Source organism: Engraulis encrasicolus, chromosome 15 (assembly GCF_034702125.1).
Source record: "Engraulis encrasicolus isolate BLACKSEA-1 chromosome 15, IST_EnEncr_1.0, whole genome shotgun sequence".
In the NCBI taxonomy this organism is placed as follows: Eukaryota; Metazoa; Chordata; class Actinopteri; order Clupeiformes; family Engraulidae; genus Engraulis; species Engraulis encrasicolus.
The window spans coordinates 6,585,929-6,604,910 of record NC_085871.1 but is presented as its reverse complement, the minus strand read 5'-3'; the positions used below and the strand labels follow the sequence as shown (position 1 = coordinate 6,604,910).

Genomic DNA, 18,982 nt, shown 5'->3' with positions numbered 1-18,982 from the left:
ACACATTCATGCCACATCAGTTGTTCCTTTAAAAATATTCGTGATCACAGTGTGATTAAGTTTGGTACAAGACCCAAGCAAATTAAATGTAAACAGAGAAGACCTGACACCAGAATACATTACAGGAAAATAAAGAATATTCTACTGCCTCAGCGCTTGTGAATCATTGGACAACAGAACAGCAAAAGATGGAACTTCAAAGAAATACTTGAGTTCAGTTTAACTATTCACCTTGCACACAGTGACTCAATCTTCCTTTGGTCAACATCAACTTAAAACAACATGTGCTTTGGAGAATTACGAGGTGCTTCGATATTAGGCTAATGTCAGTGGCCTTGGCTTAAGCTGGCATATTTTTTTTTCTCATGAAAACACAAAACCAACATCTGGCTGCACAACAATAATCAACAAGTAGACAAAACATTCAGCTGTATTTATGCAACAATTCTTCTAGTATCACAAGTTTTTTGTCCAAATTAATACTGAATGGGGGAAAGTCAAAAACATGAAACTTCATGTTGTGAAACCCTTGGATGAAAGTCACTGGCTTGTGGGAGTCCCTCAGTAGTGATATTTTGGTGTAGTTAGACTCCATCAAGATGAATGAAAAACTCTTCATTTGAGCGTCTCCTGGAACCACTTCCTCTTCTTTACTATACCTGAATCGGAATGTAAATGTTAATTTAAAAGTTTCCATATACAGCTGGCAAAAAAAAATCTCCAAACATTTCTGATCTCAGTAATAAATCACAGGTCATGTGACTTCCCAAATGCCAGAACCAAAACCAATTTCATCACATGTACTATCATTCTCCTTTATTGTGAGCATGAAATTCCACAGATAAATTCACATACTGTAGTGGTATCAGCTTTCAACACTAAATTGCCTTAAAGGACAGGTGCACTATTTTGAACATAACAATATTTTAGAGCCCCCTCAGAGTTTATTTCATGTTTGCTGATGTTTAGCGTGGTTTTAAGAATAGGTATGGCCATGCCGACCATTCTAAAACCACTTGAGACAAAATCCAAATCAGCTATATCAGAGGCAGTAGCGAACATCAAATAAATGGTGAGGCGGGGGGCTCTAAAACATTGTACACAACTCAGAAAAGAGGCTTAATATTCAAGATAGTGCACTTGTCCTTTAACATGACAGCATTTAAATACTTGATAAATAGATGAATAAAAAGCCCAACAGGTCAGCTCAACCAGACAGAATGCCCAAAATAAACACTACTGACCTCAATCTAAACCTGGATTACACAATCTATTTGAGGGCAGCCAAAACAAGTAGTCAGTTACTCACCTCCACTTCCTATTAAGCTCTAAGAACCGAGACACTCCTGTTTGAGCAGCGAGCACGTCAATATGCACAGAAATATCTGAAAGAAACCACATTGAGAAGACACCTTTTATTGATTAATTGCACCTTACTTGTTAGCCGACGACCACAGACACACAACATACATAAGTAGGACACGTAATGTGAGACACATAAATATAAAGACACATATGTAGTTAATTCTCAATTAAAGGTACATTGTACAGGAAATGGTCAAAAAAGGTACTGCAACTATACTGCTCATTGAAACTGGGCTGCCTATTGCCAAATTTGATCTTTACATGAAAGTTTACTAAGTAATAAACAAATATTTTCTAGTAAGATCCAAGTACAGTCATTTTTGCAGCGGACCATAGAGAAGATCCCCCTTTTCATGTATGAAAAGTGCACATTTTCCAGTCATAATGAATACTTAGAATTGGATGGTGGTGGTCAGTATGCCTATTTATGAAAAAGGTAACATTAGTGAATGGGCAGCATGCATTCTGGAAATAAATAACTAAAAATCTCACACAGTGTCCCTTTAAGAAAAATAATCATTCAAATGTTTATTAAGAGCTGACCTGCTGAGGCAGGTGCTAGGGTGTGTAGCTCCATCATGGCTCTGCCTCCAGGATAGTTGTGATGGGACACGCACAGTGACACACTCGTGTAGGCTGCATTCGTCATCAACTGACCAACCACGATCAAAGATGCAATTTTATACAACCACGACTTGTGATAGTTGTTCAAACTGAAAATGAAAATGTAACCAGTTAAAAAATATATGGTGGATTACACTAAATCACATTTCAACGTTTGAGTTGTTTAGGATTGTTGACTGATGTGGAAGAGTACACCGCTAGGGCAGACAAATAGGATGGATCAACACTAACTTAACTGTGTTAGTCCCTTGCATTGTTTTCCAATCTTTTAAGAACCCATGACAATCTCAAATCCACAGTCGGACCTAGCCATACAAGCCCAAGTGTAATTTTGATTGCAACAACTGAGGATCTGTAGTTAAAATTACCCCTGCAACAGTAAATTGCAGCAAAACACTGCATCTCCATGCCTAAAGCTCATCTTGGAATTCAGAAAGGAAAGGTCAAAATCAAAGGTCATCAATCCTCTCACATGTAAGAGCAGCCGCGGGCAGCCACAATGTTGAAGACCGGGAACGTGTAGATGATGAAGCGAAGCTCCTTATGGGGCAGGAAGGAGTAGAGGAAAATGAAGCCGACGGTGGGAACCAGCAGCATCTGCATCCGCCTGTCGAAGAGACCCAGAGGGACAAAGAGAATGGTGGTGCCCAGGGCACGGGGTAGGGCAGAGTAGAAGTACCACAGAAAAGGTGAGGTTTACTGAGGGGAGGAAGTTAAGGTGAAAAACGAGTCTGATTTCCTGTAAGGTTACAGTTATCAAATATACAGTATCAAAAATAAAATATTAATATCATAAAGCTGTGTTCCCCAAACCTTTAGCGGCCACATACTCCCTGCAATCCAAGTGGCTTGGTATGGATATTTATGCATTGCTATTACAATACAAAAACATGCATATTTTAATGGAATTGGTTGTTTTGGTTGAATAAAAGATAAATGTTAGACCATTCTGTCTGTCAAAGCATTTGCTGGACTTCATCTTTGTCTTGTCTATCTTGAGATCTGAAAACTCTTTCACAGGTTGCTTTTGTCTGCTCATTTGAATTGGTCCAGCCAAGTTCCCTCCTTGATTACTCATACCATAGTCAGACGACCACTGCCATGAACAAATGCAAATATAGCAACAACAATATCTCTGGAGTTATAACTTGAAATAACAAAAGGATATTCCCCAGTCAGAGCTTTTGTTTAAGATGGTGTTGTACCACAGGACTTGACCCTCAGGCCACAGCCACTGTTTCCAGAATACAGAGTCCACACAAATAGTAATACCTGTAGAACGAGAGGAAGAAACAAAGAACACAGAAAAATACTTAAATTACAGTTCCAGAGATGACTGACAGTTCTTGTCTGAACAAAAGAAAACCAGTAGTGTCAACTTCAAATGTAGAAGTAAAAATAGCACATGGTAATGTTTTACTTTCAGAAATTAGAATTGGCATAGCTGCAGAAAACATAAAACAACTGAAATTCCTATCAATGTTTCCACAGTACTTACCGAGTGACAGAATGCCAGCAGGTATGGCATAGTAAAACAGCTGCAGTATAAACAACCTCCTGCTGAGCAGGGAAATGAGGAGCATGAGGCCAAGGAAGAGGCTCAGCTCCGACCGAAACACAATGATGACGAACGCGGACAGCCATATGAAGGGACCGTGCCTCTGGGCCATCCATGATGTGAATGCCAGAACAACTAAGCAAACAATAACATTGGGAAATGAAAGAACAAAAACATCAAAGTAGTTATGGGCAACTGCGATTTTGAGAGAGTAAAAATCCCCATATCTCAAAGCCTTTACATCAGGGAGTGTATTGATGGACTGGTCAACTGGGCCCACGCCAGGGGGCCACGAGTCCCAATGGTCTAGGTCGGACAAGCCTCTCATATCTCCACCCTTAATTACCAGCCTTTCTCCCACCTTCCTCACAGTTTTACCCATTCACCATTTTTACAGGGTTATAACACTGGCAAGCTGAGGGGCTGTGCCCATTCTATACCTGGAATCAATACATGGGTGGTTTGTAGAATGTAAACAACATCAATTTGTGAAGGAATGCTGTGAAGGAACAGTGCTGACCAATTTCAGATATCAAAAGGAAACAATATTGTCAGGAAAAGTTAACTTACCTATAGGTAGTGCAAATACATTTGGCAGAGGCCTGGTGGCGTAAAACATAAGGTGGAATTGTGATGTGCAAATGAGACAGAAGAATCCAGCAACAGTGCTTCCAAACTGCTTGCGAACCTCACTCTGCATGCGCCAAAGCGCAGCAATTACGCACACCCCCAACACCCCTCTCACTGAAATGCAAAAGAAAAAAGGACAATGAGTGCCTATAGCTGGGAAGAGGGAATAACTGCCAAGTAATATCACGCTTTAAATTCATATGGCAGAGACATTCAGTAGAGCTGTCACTTACCAACAATCTGGGTGTAGAATTTTGGCATATCCATCACGTGAACGACAAACACCAGCGGAGATGACAGCGCAGAAACGAACAGTGGCCCCAAAAACGTCCGGGGAACAACGCCGGGAAATTCGTGATGGTCATACTGCAATTATAAAGAGAGTGTGAAATGCATGAAGGCTAAAGAAAGACTAACCTGATACTTCAACACAGACAACACAGAGAAGTGCGCAATGTCTAACTCTTTTATTGGATGTCCATCAGTAAAGCTGTGCGTATTTCTAGCCGTAGTTGACCAACTCTACCGATATCACGTTATAATCTCTACATACATCAATATTGACATCAGTAAAGCAACCAAATTAGCCGTCATCCAACGGAGCTTGCTATCTGCATAGGTGATGTCTGACAGGTGGCAGTTCTGTAACTCTACCTTGTCGAGATCAAATCTGTGGTACAGCACATCATGTATTGCCTGTAGGTTGAAACTTTCTTCAACTTTTGTAAAAGGACAAACAAACAAATGTAGGAACACAATGAAAACAACCAAAATCAACAGTGGACGCTCAGACACACTTCTCTTCTCTGCCATGGTTTATCATCACAGGAAGTACGCACATGCGCAGCTACGCTACAACACCACCAACACAACAGGCGGAAAGAATAATGAATGAAATTTGGTGATGGCAGGACCAGTGTGCTTGATGTGAAAGCCCATAACGGTGTTCTTGCAAAGCAAATTATCTTGAAGTGAATAAAGAGGTTTTTTTTCGTGGATAGAGGTATCAACGATTTGCCAAACAAACAAAGCATTACAACGTGCGTTTTGGTGATACTGCGACCTTAAATTTACACTTGACTTCTTGCAGTTGTCCCGCGCGTGGCGACACACTATTGGCTTCCAAAATGACTGATGTCTGATTTGGACCAACCAAAAGGAGACACAATCCTAATCACAAGCTGACGCGGAAATCGAAAAATGTGTGTCTATTTCTTCAACCGGCATGTAAATACTGTGCGATAAATCTTTGCATGTCGCCGTGATGTATTCGTTGTAGTGCTTATAGCGTAGGTGTCTTTTCAAAGACGACCGTGTTTTAGGGCAGTTGGCAAAATTATGTTGTTAAACGAGCCAACTAGTCAGTCGTAGTTACCTCATACATTTTGCTAAGCGGCTAACAGCAAAGTTGAATGGGAAAAAATGCCAGCTGCATCGTTTATTTTCTCCTTTTATGTTTTAAGCTTGCTTTTACAAGTGCCGTCCATTCACACGAAAGATCTGAAAAGTTCTTGCTCAACATGTAAGCAAATAACAGACAATTTCCAAAAGGTAAGTAATGCTAGGCCTAAGAATGGCACTTACATTGATGAGTTCATCTCCTGTCTTGACTATGTCACTGTATTGTAAGCATATGTGAAGAAGAACACTTAGTTTGTACACAATCAATATGCTGTCTTATCTGTACAACTTTAAGGGCTTTGACAGAACATCTAAGAAAAATTTTGGAGGTGGGAACACAGCATGGGAGGAGAAGACTTTGTCAAAATATGAAACCAGGTGAGGTGCTGACATTTGATTGTTTGAGCAGTTGTGCTATTTCCTACTGATTTTACAGTGCATTCTTTCCATTTTTGGTCAAAGTCCAATGAGTGTTTCTCCCTCTGCCCAGTGAGATCCGCTTGGTGGAGATTCTTGACGATCTGTGTGACAGCAGTAGCTTTGAGTGCAATCAAATGGTCGAAGAGCATGAGGACCACTTTGAAACTTGGTGGTTCAAGAAGTAAGGATGGATTCACATTATAACATTTTTCATCTGAGAACCAACTTTTCTTTCTTGACGTGTCAATTGTAGCATTAGTTTTGACCTGAGCGCTGATCTTTTGTGACACAGGAAATCAAAACACCCTGACCTTCACAAGTGGTTTTGCATTGACACCTTAAAAGTATGCTGTCCCCGTGGAACATTTGGGAAGCAGTGCAAAGGTAAGTCCTGATACTCACACAGAGACGTCCACTTATGGCCAAATCTTTCTGCTGGAAGTATACTTGTGTTGTCTGCTTGTGCAGTGTTCAATCTCACATTACGTTACACTTAGCTGATGCTTTTTTATCAAAAGCGACTGGCCTTTAGGTACAGGATATTGGTTTCAGTCCCCTGGGCAATGTGATGTTATGTGCCTTGCTCAAAGACACTTCAGCTAATGATGGAAGTTTAGGTAGAAGTAAGGATAGGATTTGAACCTGCATCCTGCAACCCTCTGACCCAAAGAGTATCTCCACATTTGCCCTCAAACATTAGTATTTGTTGATTATATGGACTCAAGTGGCATTAAAATACAGAATGTCAATAATGTTTCTTGCGAAATTGATTTTTGTTTCCTTCTCAGCTTGTGATGGAGGATCTGAGAAACCTTGCCATGGTAACGGGCTATGTGACGGTGACGGGACTAGAGGAGGCAATGGCAAGTGCAGCTGCAACAAAGAATACAAAGGAGAATTCTGCCTGGACTGCAGAGACGGATACTTCAATGAACAACGAAACGACACATATTCCCTTTGCACAGGCAAGTTCCTCTTTCTTAAGCCCAAGGCATAAACTGATGCAAGACTTTTCTGAAACAACTGTTATAGGAATTCTAAGAACCAACCAAACATGAACATGTCACTTCAGTTAGAGAGGGTCACCAGAAGAGATTCTCCCAAACCACCACCGGTATAGCTGTTATGCACACAGTGGCGCTGGCAAATTTCTTGTTACTGAAGGTTTGGAATGGATTTGTTGCAAATTTAGTGTTAATGTAATATCGGCATGCTGTATGCCAGGGCTTCCCAACCTTTTACAACTTGGGGCCCACTTGAAATTTTCACAAATGTTGAGGGCCCACCTCTGACTCGAATAAACGATATAACTTAAATATACATTTAACAGCAACACGCACACAAATATAAATCTAACTTGCCAGAAATAAAACCCCATTCATTTTCAATGGGGTTTCATTTCTGGCGAGTCAGAATTGAACTGATGAGTTAGCACCAAAACGTGGCATGGAAATCTACACGGTATATTGAAGAGTGAAGTGCGGGTCACCAGATAAAACAAACAAAAACAGCTGACAGCAAAGCATCAAGGATATCTGGGCTTCCATAACTCCCATGTAATGCCTCTGCCATTGACTTCAATGTTAAACGCATCATGGCAGTGATTAAGACAAAGACAGTCCTAACCAAGTATTGCACATTGACATGTTATGTAGAAAGTACCAAATTTCAACTGATTTTATGTGACCAGAATTTCTATATATTTTTTCTGAATAAAATGGTGATTATCTAATAATGTGAATTCCTTAATTCATATTTTTTGGAGCTGGAAGCCCAAAATATGTAAAAATAAACAAATGAATGATTGGAATAGTTTACAATGTGAGCAATGTATCTAAGCCAGGAAAGTTAAACATTATGGATGGAATTATGGAAATTAATCAACTTTTTCATGATATTCTAATTATATGGCCTGGACCTTTTATATACAGCCATATGAGACTGAGGGCAAAATTGAGAAAAGCGCCATTTATGTGATTTTAATTTTTGCAGAATGTGCAAGTTGAGGTCTTGGAAAAACCTGTTCAATACTTAAGAAAACCTTATTGGTTTGTCTAAAACTAATCTTATCTAAAGCTAACATTTTGTCGTTCAAAGACCTAACTTCATGTCTTTTCCATGGGCAAGAAAAACTTTGATTTGATTTCTCTGTTTTCTGCTTTAAGAAGTAAACACATTCAAAAGGCAACAAATTGATCAGATATTGCCATATCCCCATGTGTAGGGTATTGTCATAAAGAATCAGAATCTATTTTTAACTCGGTCATAGATTCTATAATCTACCAGGATCTGGGATGAACTTAATATGGCCCCGGGCCTGCTTGTGGCTAGCCACATACTGTATGCATGCATGGTACTGATCCAGTGTTTGATGGATTATGCTTCTTTTGTGCAGAATGTGACAGCTCCTGTAAGACGTGCTCCGGCGCGACCCATAAGGACTGTGACGAGTGCAAAGATGGATGGGAGGAGGATGATGACGAGGCTTGCATCGGTAGGAGACTCATTATGTCTACTCTTCATTTTCATGTGTTGAATGTAGTCTATTATGAGTCCCTGCCCTTCTTATTCAACCATGGTTTGAAGCAACTTAAACTCATAATGAGCATACGTACAAACCAAGCCTTGGGCTGATTGACCGATTTCACATTTTGTGAGTAAGCATGCATGACAAAAATGCACAACAGGGTCTTCCGGATCTTTGTTAACACTGCTGTCTGTATATCGTAAAATGGACATTAAACATTAGACAAAGGTGTCCTCATATTCAGTCTTAGTCTATCCGAATATTAATAAGGGCCTGCATAACTAATGTATCCGAAATTTAGTGTTTCATGTCCACTTTAACTCCAAAGTATTCATTTTTTCTTTGCCATCTTATTATGTCAATTTACCTTCTGATCTCATATTTGAAAGACGTGGACGAGTGTGCAAGGGAAACCTCCCCATGCAGAGGAGACCAGTATTGCCTCAACACTCAAGGTTCCTATACCTGCTCAGGTAAGCTGTCAAAATGTATTTTAAAGGTGCACTATTTAATATATTTAGCAATATCTCTCCTGAATTCATGCTGCCCATTCACAAGTGTTGCCTTTTTCACAAATAGTTACCATCAACATAAAATTCAAAGTATTCATCATGACTTGGAAAATTATACTTTCATGCATGTAATTTCCTCCTCTCTATCTGCCATTTTGGAGAAGGTAGGGGGTAGATTTATACACGTCTCCAGGGGTGGATTAATGACCGGGACCGGACAGGGCGACTGGGGTGTATCGTAGTGTCCAATGACCTGCTATCTGTGAGCACTGTGTGTAGCTTTCTTAGCATGTCTGATTAGCAGGGTCAAGGTGCGGTGTTTTTTTGGGGGGGGGTTGTATGGGGGGCCAAGACAGGGTCTGGCCCAGGGGGGCATAATTTCTTAATCCGCCCCTGCACGTCTCATTGAAGACACAAGCTTTGAAGCTAAAAGAAGCCCAGTTGATCTTTGACTGTTTTTCCTGCTGGTATTTTTTTCTTGTCCGTATGATATTTTCTGATTCCTGTCGTTGCAGCTTGCCATAAGGCCTGCTCTGGGTGTAAAGGACCTGGACCTCTGCAGTGTGCTGCTTGTGCAGCAGGATATACAGAAGATGGAGGAGAATGCACTGGTAAATGTTTCTAATCATTTTATATTACTATAAAACAGGAGATTTATAGAAGTTAAAACCTGCATAGTTTTGTGGGTTTAGATCAGAATTAATGTTAGGACCATATATACGATATCTCGCATGCAACCATAGGAGCGCTAAAATAATAACACATCTGAATGAAAATTAACAAAATGAATGCTATATAATAAATTCTGCCTTCACTTGTCATATTCAGAAAGGCTTAGGCACATAAGACTTTGCCAATATGTACATGCATGTATTTTCGCATACCTCTAACCTCTAGCTTTGTTGGTATACAATAATTGTGTTCAGTGAGTGACGTGTGTAAATGAGTCAATGCGCTGTGTGGTGTTTTCAGACATAAATGAGTGTGAGCAGCCTGAAGCGGTGTGCACTGAGGAGAACCAGGAGTGCCGCAACACAATTGGCAGCTACAGCTGCGAGTGTGCCGATGGATTCCATGAAGAAGATGGAAGCTGTGTCCCCACGCCAGGTGTGTACTGTAGTTACCTGTAGGGAACCTGCAGAAGCTACAATGAACTGTACAAATTAGTAAATATTCATGAAAATATGACATTTCGCAATAGGCTGCACAGTTTCAATGAGCAGCATAGTTGCAATACCTACACACCTGAAATGCCTACACACCATGCCACCATCCCACACAGTGCATCTTTAAAGGAGAATTCCAGCCATTTTGCAAACACATGTTACTGTAGCCATAAAATAAAACCCAGTGGCGAACCTTCCCATTAACTAGCACAGATGATGTTGTTGAGAGGTAAGTACACTGTTTGTGAAATTTCCAAATGCATTATGTCTGTGCTAGCTAATGGTATGGTTCTGCACTGGGTTTAATCAAAAATACTGAGTCAAACCAAGATAATGCAAAACACGCCCACTCAATGCAAAAGCGTGTGCTCAAGTTGGGTCTCCTAAGGCGGCGTTGTCCCCTACTTCTTCTCTTTTTGAGATGTTTGCGCAAGACGTGCGCTACCGCCATCTACAGCGCTAAGGGGACTTCATTGATTCTCAACCTCAGGACTCCGAAGGTCTCCTAACCGAAGGTCTCCTAACCGAAGGTCTCCTAAAGGGGCGTTCACCCGACATAAAGTGGATACCGGAAAATAAACAAAATGACGCTTCTTGTTCGATCCACCTTCTTTGGTTTAATTTTATAACCACGGCCAATTCACTCAAAAGCATTTAGATGCATGCTAAGAACTTCAGAGAGAGTTAAATGTTTGCCCGTTAGCCCCCGCTATGATGGAAATCGGCACAATTGACAAACTTTGTGCAGCCCTCATGAAAAATGTGGTTTTCCCTTAAGCCAACTTCCCTTGTCCTCCAACAGATGGGATATGTTTGTAAAATGGCCCAAATTCTCCTTTAAAGGTGGAAAGTGAGGTGCATTGATGGAGTGCAAGTGGGAAAAGTTTCCAAAGTTTGTGTATTTGATGTTAGGTGCCTTGCTCAAAGATACTTCAGTTATGAAGTTGTGGTGGGGACACACATTATTTCACACACATTTCACGCACGCATTGATAAGGGTGGGATTCAACTCCACAACCCTTTGATCCAAAGGTCAATCCTTGAAAGTATAGTGCTTTACAGATTTGACCATTGAACATAGGTGATAAACCTGTGAATATTGCGTGGTGCAATTAGTAGGGTTGGAAAGGGGGGTCCACGCGCACCCCCCGGCTTTTTTTACGCCACCTGATTTTTTTGTATCTTTAGAGTGTCTACTTCCAGAATCTGCCAGGTGCCAAGCTGAAATAATGTCCCATGACCTTCATTTTTAACCATTTAATGCACCTGACAGGAACCCAACAGATTGAAGCAATGACAGAGAATAGGTCATAACTTTTGAAGTAAACTACATACAGAGACAAATTAACACATTTTCCCATACAATATTGACCTGAGGAATGAATTTAAGTTGTTGTTTTTGACTTTTGACAACATTTAAACAGCATATTTGCTCAGAAACAGCAATAAAATGACCCAAAATATGTAGACACTCAACTATCTTTTCATTCTTTTGAGTTTTGTTGTCTCTTTTTCACCACCTGCTCTTCCTTTATCATTTGCAGTGTAAATGTGAGTATTATATCGCGTATTAAGCTGAAATTATGACCCCCAGTCTCCATTTTTGACCCTTTAATGCGCCTGACTGAAACCCGACAGACTGAAACAATGATACAAAATGGGTCATAACTTTTGAAGTAAACTACATACAGAGACAAATTAACACATTTTCCCATATAATATTGACCTGAGGAATGCTATTAAGTTGTTGTCTTTGACATTTCACAACATTTGAACAGCATTTTTGGTCATAATCGGCAATAAAATGGCCTAAAATATGTAGACACTCAAGTATCTTTTCATTCTTTCGAATTTTATTGTCTTTTGTCCACCACCGGCTCCTCCTTTATCATTTGCAGTGTAAATGTGACTGAAATAGGCTGAAATAAGGACCCACAGTCTCCATTTTTAACCCTTTAATGCGCCTGACTGGAACAGATTGAAACAATGATACAGAATGGGTCATAACTTTTGAAGTAAACTACATACAGAGACAAATGAACACATTTTGATATACAATACTAAGCTGAAGAATGAAATTAAGTTGTTGATTTGACATTTGACAACATTTAAACTTATAATACTTTATAAAAAGACATAGTGTGGGTTGACTTTTGAAGTAAGCCACAAAGAGAAGAAAAGCTAACCCATTTTCCATACAATACTGAACCAAGAAATGCAATGAAGCACTTGTGAAGGACTGTCATCAACGTTTAAACCGTGTTCCTGGACAAAAATGGCATTAAAATACCCAAAATGTGTAGAAAATAAGCAGTCTTTTTTCATTCTTTCAAGTTTTATTGGGTGCTTCTCATTGCTCATTTAAAGTATACATTTGATTATGTTATTGAGTTTCAGATTGAAACAGTATCTCATTTCCAAAATATATCTTCCACTGAATAACCAACTAGCACCATCATCATTCAGAGGTTCAAGAAACAAAGGAGGCTTCTTTAAGACTTATTAGCAAAACCTTCAAAAAATGTGAGGTAAAGGCACATCCCAAAAAGCAATTGCCGTGGGTGCTGGATAATAAAAGAACACACAAGAAAAAAAGGAAAGACTATCTGCACACCATAGAAGCTCCCTTGTCGTGATTTAACGTGTGAAAAGCTGGCACGTCTCGACCTGTTAAGTCTTCGTCAGGTGTCTCACGAAAAGGGGGCATCTGTGGTGTGCGTATATTCTTTCCTTTTTCTTATTGCAAAACCTCCACATGTAATTTGTAACATGAAGATGTGTCTTTCACCTTTTTCTGCAGACATAGACTGTTTGGCTTGTTATGCCAAATGTACAGGACAGAGAAACATGCCAGTGTAAAACACACTCATGGCTGACAAACTTTACAAATCTGGTCACTTGGATCAAGATACAAAACACTAGTGTGGATGGGTTGCTTGCTGCTATGATCCTTCAAAATAGAATGACAGTTTAATTTCTATAGATTTTAGGGCTTTTTTAAAAGGCAGTTTTTGTCCAGAAGCGCATTTAAAAGTTGATAAAAGGCAAAACATTGTTCATGGCATTCCTTGGGTCAGTATTGTATGGGAAAATGGGTAACCTTTTCTCTGTACTGTGGTTTACTTCAAAAGTTGACCCCCATTGAAAGAAAGAAAGTGAAAGCCCATTGGGAAACTCCAACTCCCATTGTCATTGTGACACAGCACTCAAGTGAACACTGCACACAATGAAATTGCATTTATGCCTCACCCGTGCAAAGGGGCAGCACTCAGTGGCGCCCCTGCGGAGCAGTGCGGCGTGACGGGTCCATGCTCAGGGTATCTGAGTCATGGAGGAGGATGGGGGAGAGCACTGGTTGAGTACCCCCACCAACCTGGCGGGTCGGGAGTCGCACCGGCAACATTTGGGATACAAGTCTGACGCCCTAACCGCTTACCCATGACTGCCCAATTTACCCATGACTGCCCAATGAATTGTATCATTGTTGCAATCTGTTGGTTCCATTCAGGTCCATTGAAGGGTTACAAATGAACCCTGTGGGTCATTATTCCAGCTTAATACTCTTAATACACTTTTTAATGTAAATTATGAATGAAGAGCAGGTGTTGAAAAATAAATATAACCCGAAAGAATGAAAAGATAGGCCTACTTGAATGGCCATTTCATTGCCAATTATGACCAAAAAATGCAGTTCAAATGTTGTCAAATGTCAAAGACAAGAACTTAATATCATTCATTGGGTCAACATTGTATGGGGAAATGTGTTAATCTCTCTGTATGATGTTTACATCCAAAGTTATGACCCATTCTGTATCATTGTTTCAATCTGCCGGTTTCCAGTCAGGCGCATTAAAGGGTTAAAAATGGAGACTGTGGGTCATTATTTCAGCCTAAAACCCGATATAATAGTCACATTTACACTGCAAATGATAAAGGAATAGCAGGTGGTGGACAAAAAGACAATAAAACTCAAAAGAATGAAAAGATACTTGAGAGTCTACATATTTTAGGCCATTTTATTGCCGATTATGACCAAAAATGCTGTTCAAATGTTGTGAAATGTCAAAGACAACAACTTAATAGCATTCCTCAGGTCAATATTATATGGGAAAATGTGTTAATTTGTCTCTGTATGTGGTTTACTTCAAAAGTTATGACCCATTCTGTATCATTGTTTCAGTCTGTCGGGTTTCAGTCAGGCGCATTAAAGGGTCAAAAATGGAGACTGGGGGTCATAATTTCAGCTTAATATGCGATATAATACTCACATTTACACTGCAAATGATAAAGGAAGAGCAGGTGGTGAAAAAGAGACAACAAAACTCAAAAGAATGAAAAGATAGTTGAGTGTCTACATATTTTGGGTCATTTTATTGCTGTTTCTGAGCAAATATGCTGTTTAAATGTTGTCAAAAGTCAAAAACAACAACTTAAATTCATTCCTCAGGTCAATATTGTATGGGAAAATGTGTTAATTTGTCTCTGTATGTAGTTTACTTCAAAAGGTATGACCTATTCTCTGTCATTGCTTCAATCTGTTGGGTTCCTGTCAGGTGCATTAAATGGTTAAAAAGGAAGGCCATGGGACATTATTTCAGCTTGGCACCTGGCAGATTCTGGAAGTAGACACTCTAAAGATACAAAAAAATCAGGTGGCGTAAAAAAAGCCGGGGGGTGCGCGTGGACCCCCCTTTCCAACCCTACTAAATGGCCTTGAGTCATTGACTATCCTCACAAGAACCCGTATATTTCTCCATGCGCTGTTGGTGATCAAGCCCATACTGTAGATCTGAAGGTTAATTTGTTCCCCAATCAAACTGGCAACATTTGGGCTACAAGCCTGACATCCTAACCACATACCCATGACTGCCCATGGCTGTGTTTTCAGGTTTCCCATCACTGCTAATGTCTTAACACACTACTTGTAGTTTCTTCATAAAGAAGCTATGGCTTTGGTAATCCCACCTAGTTTCATTACGAAATGTTCACATTTTTAGATATGGTTGCCTCGTGGCACAACATACAGTTAAAACACATTGTGCTGTTCTAAAATTGATGCACAACTCATCTAGTTGTGCTAGTCATTACCTAAGGCATCATTATTTACACAGAGATGATATCATCCTGAAGGATGTTTACATATGAACATTACCTTCCTCAAATATTTAGACAGATAAATATCTATGTACTCAAGGGACTGAAAACTTTTTATTGGCATTGAAAAATTGACTGTGCAGTGAAATTAAATGGTAAAGTAATGCCACTAAGGTGCAAGAGGAGCGTGGAGGAAGGCTGTAGAGAATAAGGGATATAAACCATAGCGTAATCCTAAACTAATATAGTATTTATAATTATGTGTGCAATCGGGGCAGTTAGTCACTCTACTTCTTGTTGGCTTGTTTTCAGATGAGCAGCAGGAGAATCCGTCGGAGGACCAACAGGCCCAGGATTCAAAGCAGGCCGAGCAGCACGAAGACTTGTAATGGCAACAGTACACTAGTTATTTTAATTCCTCTATTGGACACAAGGGGGCGCCGCTGCACTTATGATGACCACTTGGCGGCACATGGCAACAATGGAACAATGCTTTTGGACATCTTGGCCCTCACTGAATTCAACTGACTCAGCAACACATGGCTTTTTTTTTTTTTACCAGGAACTGTCCCATGGAACAATGGAAAAAACAGAGTCATCCTTTAAGTTTAAGTGTTGTTTTGATGATTCGCAAAAAGAGACACATTGTCTCTCCAGGTGAAATCTAATAAAATTCAAGACCTTTACTATGAGTAGAGCTTTAATTGTCTTGAGCGATCTTGGTGTTTTTTTATCCAGTGTTCTTATGCAAACCGCTCGTAGTATTTATCCCTCCTTTGTCTGTTGTGGTTGAGCTGTTCTGTTGTTTTGAGAGTTACCAGCAGGTGGCAGTGTAACATAGAATGTAACGCAAGGCATAGAGCATGGATAACCACACAGCAAGACTGCATAAGAGGAGACATGGGAAGAGGATGTCTTTGTTGTTTTAAAGTAAAGCCAATCAAACTGTCTCTAGTGTCTTATCTCTGTGACCTGTGTTACCATGCCCCTACGCAAAGATGGTATCAATGGATACTGTCTGACGCACAATGTAGAGTTGCTTTGTAGTTGTTTTACAGACTGCTACAAGGGGAGCAGCGAGTGTCGAGCTTGTTGTAACACATCCTCTTGAGCTGGGGTTTTCACCTGAAGATGTAATCACACAATTCCCCTCATTTACCCACCCCTCTGTCTGTCTGAGGGTACTTTTCCAGTAAGCCAGTGTTCCACTAACTCTTCAAAGAACTCATCCATGACAGTAAGAGCGAGGAGTTGTTTTTGAACAGGCACAGCCCCTAAAACTGTTTGCTTTTTACTCAATGCTTTTAGTGTTGTTGAATGCCCTTGTGTGCAGAACCGGTGATATGCTCAGAAATCCATCCTTGAAATGCACTGGTAAATCCCAAACAGAGTGCATCCCCCCCAAAAAAGCTCTTCTCCACTTGGCTTTGTTGTGGTCTGTGCTGTGCTCTGCCGGTAATGCTCAGCTGCCACGCACATGGTCGTACTCCGGTGACCGCAAGGCCATAGGCCTACTGCCAGTCCAGCCAGGGCATGCTGGTATACCTTACCCTGGAAGAAGTGGAGTATGTGTTTCGAGATAACGAAAGTGATTTCTGTTTGGCCCTGACCCAAACTTAAGTGCCGTTGATCAACTGGAAGCCCCTCCGGTATGAATGCAGCCTGGGTGGTGGGAATGAAGTAACCCCTCCACCTTCCTCCTCGTCTGGTCTCGTCTCTCCTCCTTTCTCTGGCACAGGTTCACCCCGTTGCCCGTTTCCCTCCCTTACCTCTCCTTCTGTGGTTTGGGATGCGACCGAGGCACAGCTGTGCCATGTGCTTTCGTTCAAGAGGCCGCGTGTGATGTGGTCGCCTGCTTCCCTCTCTCCCTCTCTGTTGTGGCGGCCCGCTTCACCCGCTCAAAGCTGCACGATGAAACACCATCAATAAAGTTGGACAAATTTTGGCGCTGTTGGGTGCAGGTCCCTGCCTGCTCATTATTATTTTTATTTTTTTTCAAAGACCACCAGGTCAGGGCCAGCTGTGTTGCAAAGTCCCCAATACTTGTCAATCAAAATAAAGTACAATTGTTTTTTTTTCATTTACTTTGTAATTTGATGTGATTATCTTGAGACTATATTGTTGTGATGTGAAACAAGTTGAGAACTCTTACACTTGTTTTTCAGTTTTTTTATTCTGTTGTTCAGAACACTTCAAAGGCTTTCTGTGGAGGTAAACAGTCTGATGAGGTGTTTCAACAAGGACAATTAACGTCTCTCTCATCGCACGGAGTACCATTCGGTCAGCCATCGAGGTACAGTTTGATCTCTTTTAGACATCTTGTTGGATTGATGAGTCATTCTTTGAACTAGCCAACATGCCGTGTGGACATCTGCCCTGATGTTATGTACACATGATGCACTGCGTGAGAAAAGCGTTTAAGCTCATGTATTGAATGTTTTGAACTTTTCAAGTTTGCACACACCCTTTGTGGTTGAGACTGATTAGAACCTCAAAACATTTGATTTAACCAGTGTTGGAACAATTGCACACAGGGCCTGAGGGCACAACACTGATGGGGTCCCACACACAGACTGGCAAGGGCACAATGGGACTCCCACCACCAATACTGGAGGGCCCTGCGCCCTGTGCCAAATGCCCTGTTTGCACCCCCACCCCCCTATAGAGAGCTGAGAATCCATGTCACACATTTGATTCAAAACATCTAATGTTCATCTTTGACTGAAGAGCAGATGTACCCTAGTCAATAGTTCCTCCGCATTTAACCTTTTCTACCATAGGCCACAATTGTTTTTTTTAGTCTTATAAGTCTTTGATAAAAAAAAACGAAAGAAACCTTAACTGCGTATCAGGGAAATGCACACCTTGTGTTTGTGTTATCAAAGCAAGTTCATTTCCTGACTGAAATGGTTTTGTTTCAGATGGTGCGCAATCCTGCACAGGACTGGAAATATAACTGCCTTTGTTTGAAAACATGTGGAGCTCGGCAGGGGATTTCACACACACACTTGTGACTGACCACCTAGTGGGAGTTGTGCAACACGATAAAACAAATTCAAGTTGTTTGTAGCTGCAGTGACGTGAAATCTAAAACACAGGGTGATTTCAAAGGATTGGCGTTTTTTATGACCAGCGATTTCCAAGGAACCCCTCGGGGGGGCAAAAAGGCTTATTGAGTTGATGTCTAACTGTCCTCGCAGGTGATGCAACAATGCCATGTGAACCACAACTGGCTGCAAAAGTTCACAACACTATGACCCCACAGCTGTGTGTATTTCCAGGACACTTTGCGCGTGTGTCCTCTTGGCATATTGTGTCAGACAGAATGCACTCCCTAGCCCTCCACCATGTGGTCGGAAGAGGACCACACAGACACTTGATGGCGATATCGAGAGTGTGGGACATGCAATAGCTGCATGCATCGGGCACAGACAACCAAGGTCAACTTGGATAGTTCAGACCCAGACTTGAACCCATGGGTGCCGTTAGGGGGTGGAAAGGTGTTAGAGATTCTAAGGCGCCAAGCACTGGCACGGGCCCTTAATAGGACCCAAAATTCTAATCTTTCATGGGCCCAACATTTCTGGCGTCGCCCCTGCTTGAACCCACAACCTCACAGTAAACGGCATGAGTGGCACACAAACATTACTAAGGGACTAAAAAGCTGGGCTCCTAGCTAAGTAAG

At 41.0% G+C, this 18,982-nt stretch overlaps 2 protein-coding genes across 2 annotated transcripts; one reads left to right on the top strand and one right to left on the bottom strand.

Annotated features, from left to right (window-relative positions):
- Window positions 1-11: 11 nt before the first annotated feature.
- Window positions 12-5,035, bottom strand: alg12 (ALG12 alpha-1,6-mannosyltransferase). The gene is made up of 9 exons (XM_063216911.1): window positions 4,832-5,035; window positions 4,411-4,543; window positions 4,118-4,291; window positions 3,488-3,682; window positions 3,159-3,261; window positions 2,462-2,686; window positions 1,909-2,078; window positions 1,310-1,385; window positions 12-659 (listed from the first exon to the last, which is right to left on the bottom strand). The coding sequence occupies exons 1-9, from the start codon at window positions 4,988-4,990 to the stop codon at window positions 425-427; spliced, it is 1,470 nt and encodes a 489-aa protein (XP_063072981.1). The 5' UTR covers window positions 4,991-5,035; the 3' UTR covers window positions 12-424.
- On the top strand, window positions 5,002-15,983 carry creld2 (cysteine-rich with EGF-like domains 2). The gene is made up of 11 exons (XM_063216912.1): window positions 5,002-5,078; window positions 5,641-5,728; window positions 5,874-5,956; window positions 6,069-6,179; window positions 6,291-6,382; window positions 6,787-6,963; window positions 8,394-8,492; window positions 8,915-8,998; window positions 9,553-9,648; window positions 10,010-10,144; window positions 15,610-15,983. The coding sequence occupies exons 1-11, from the start codon at window positions 5,017-5,019 to the stop codon at window positions 15,684-15,686; spliced, it is 1,104 nt and encodes a 367-aa protein (XP_063072982.1). The 5' UTR covers window positions 5,002-5,016; the 3' UTR covers window positions 15,687-15,983.
- Window positions 15,984-18,982: the final 2,999 nt, after the last annotated feature.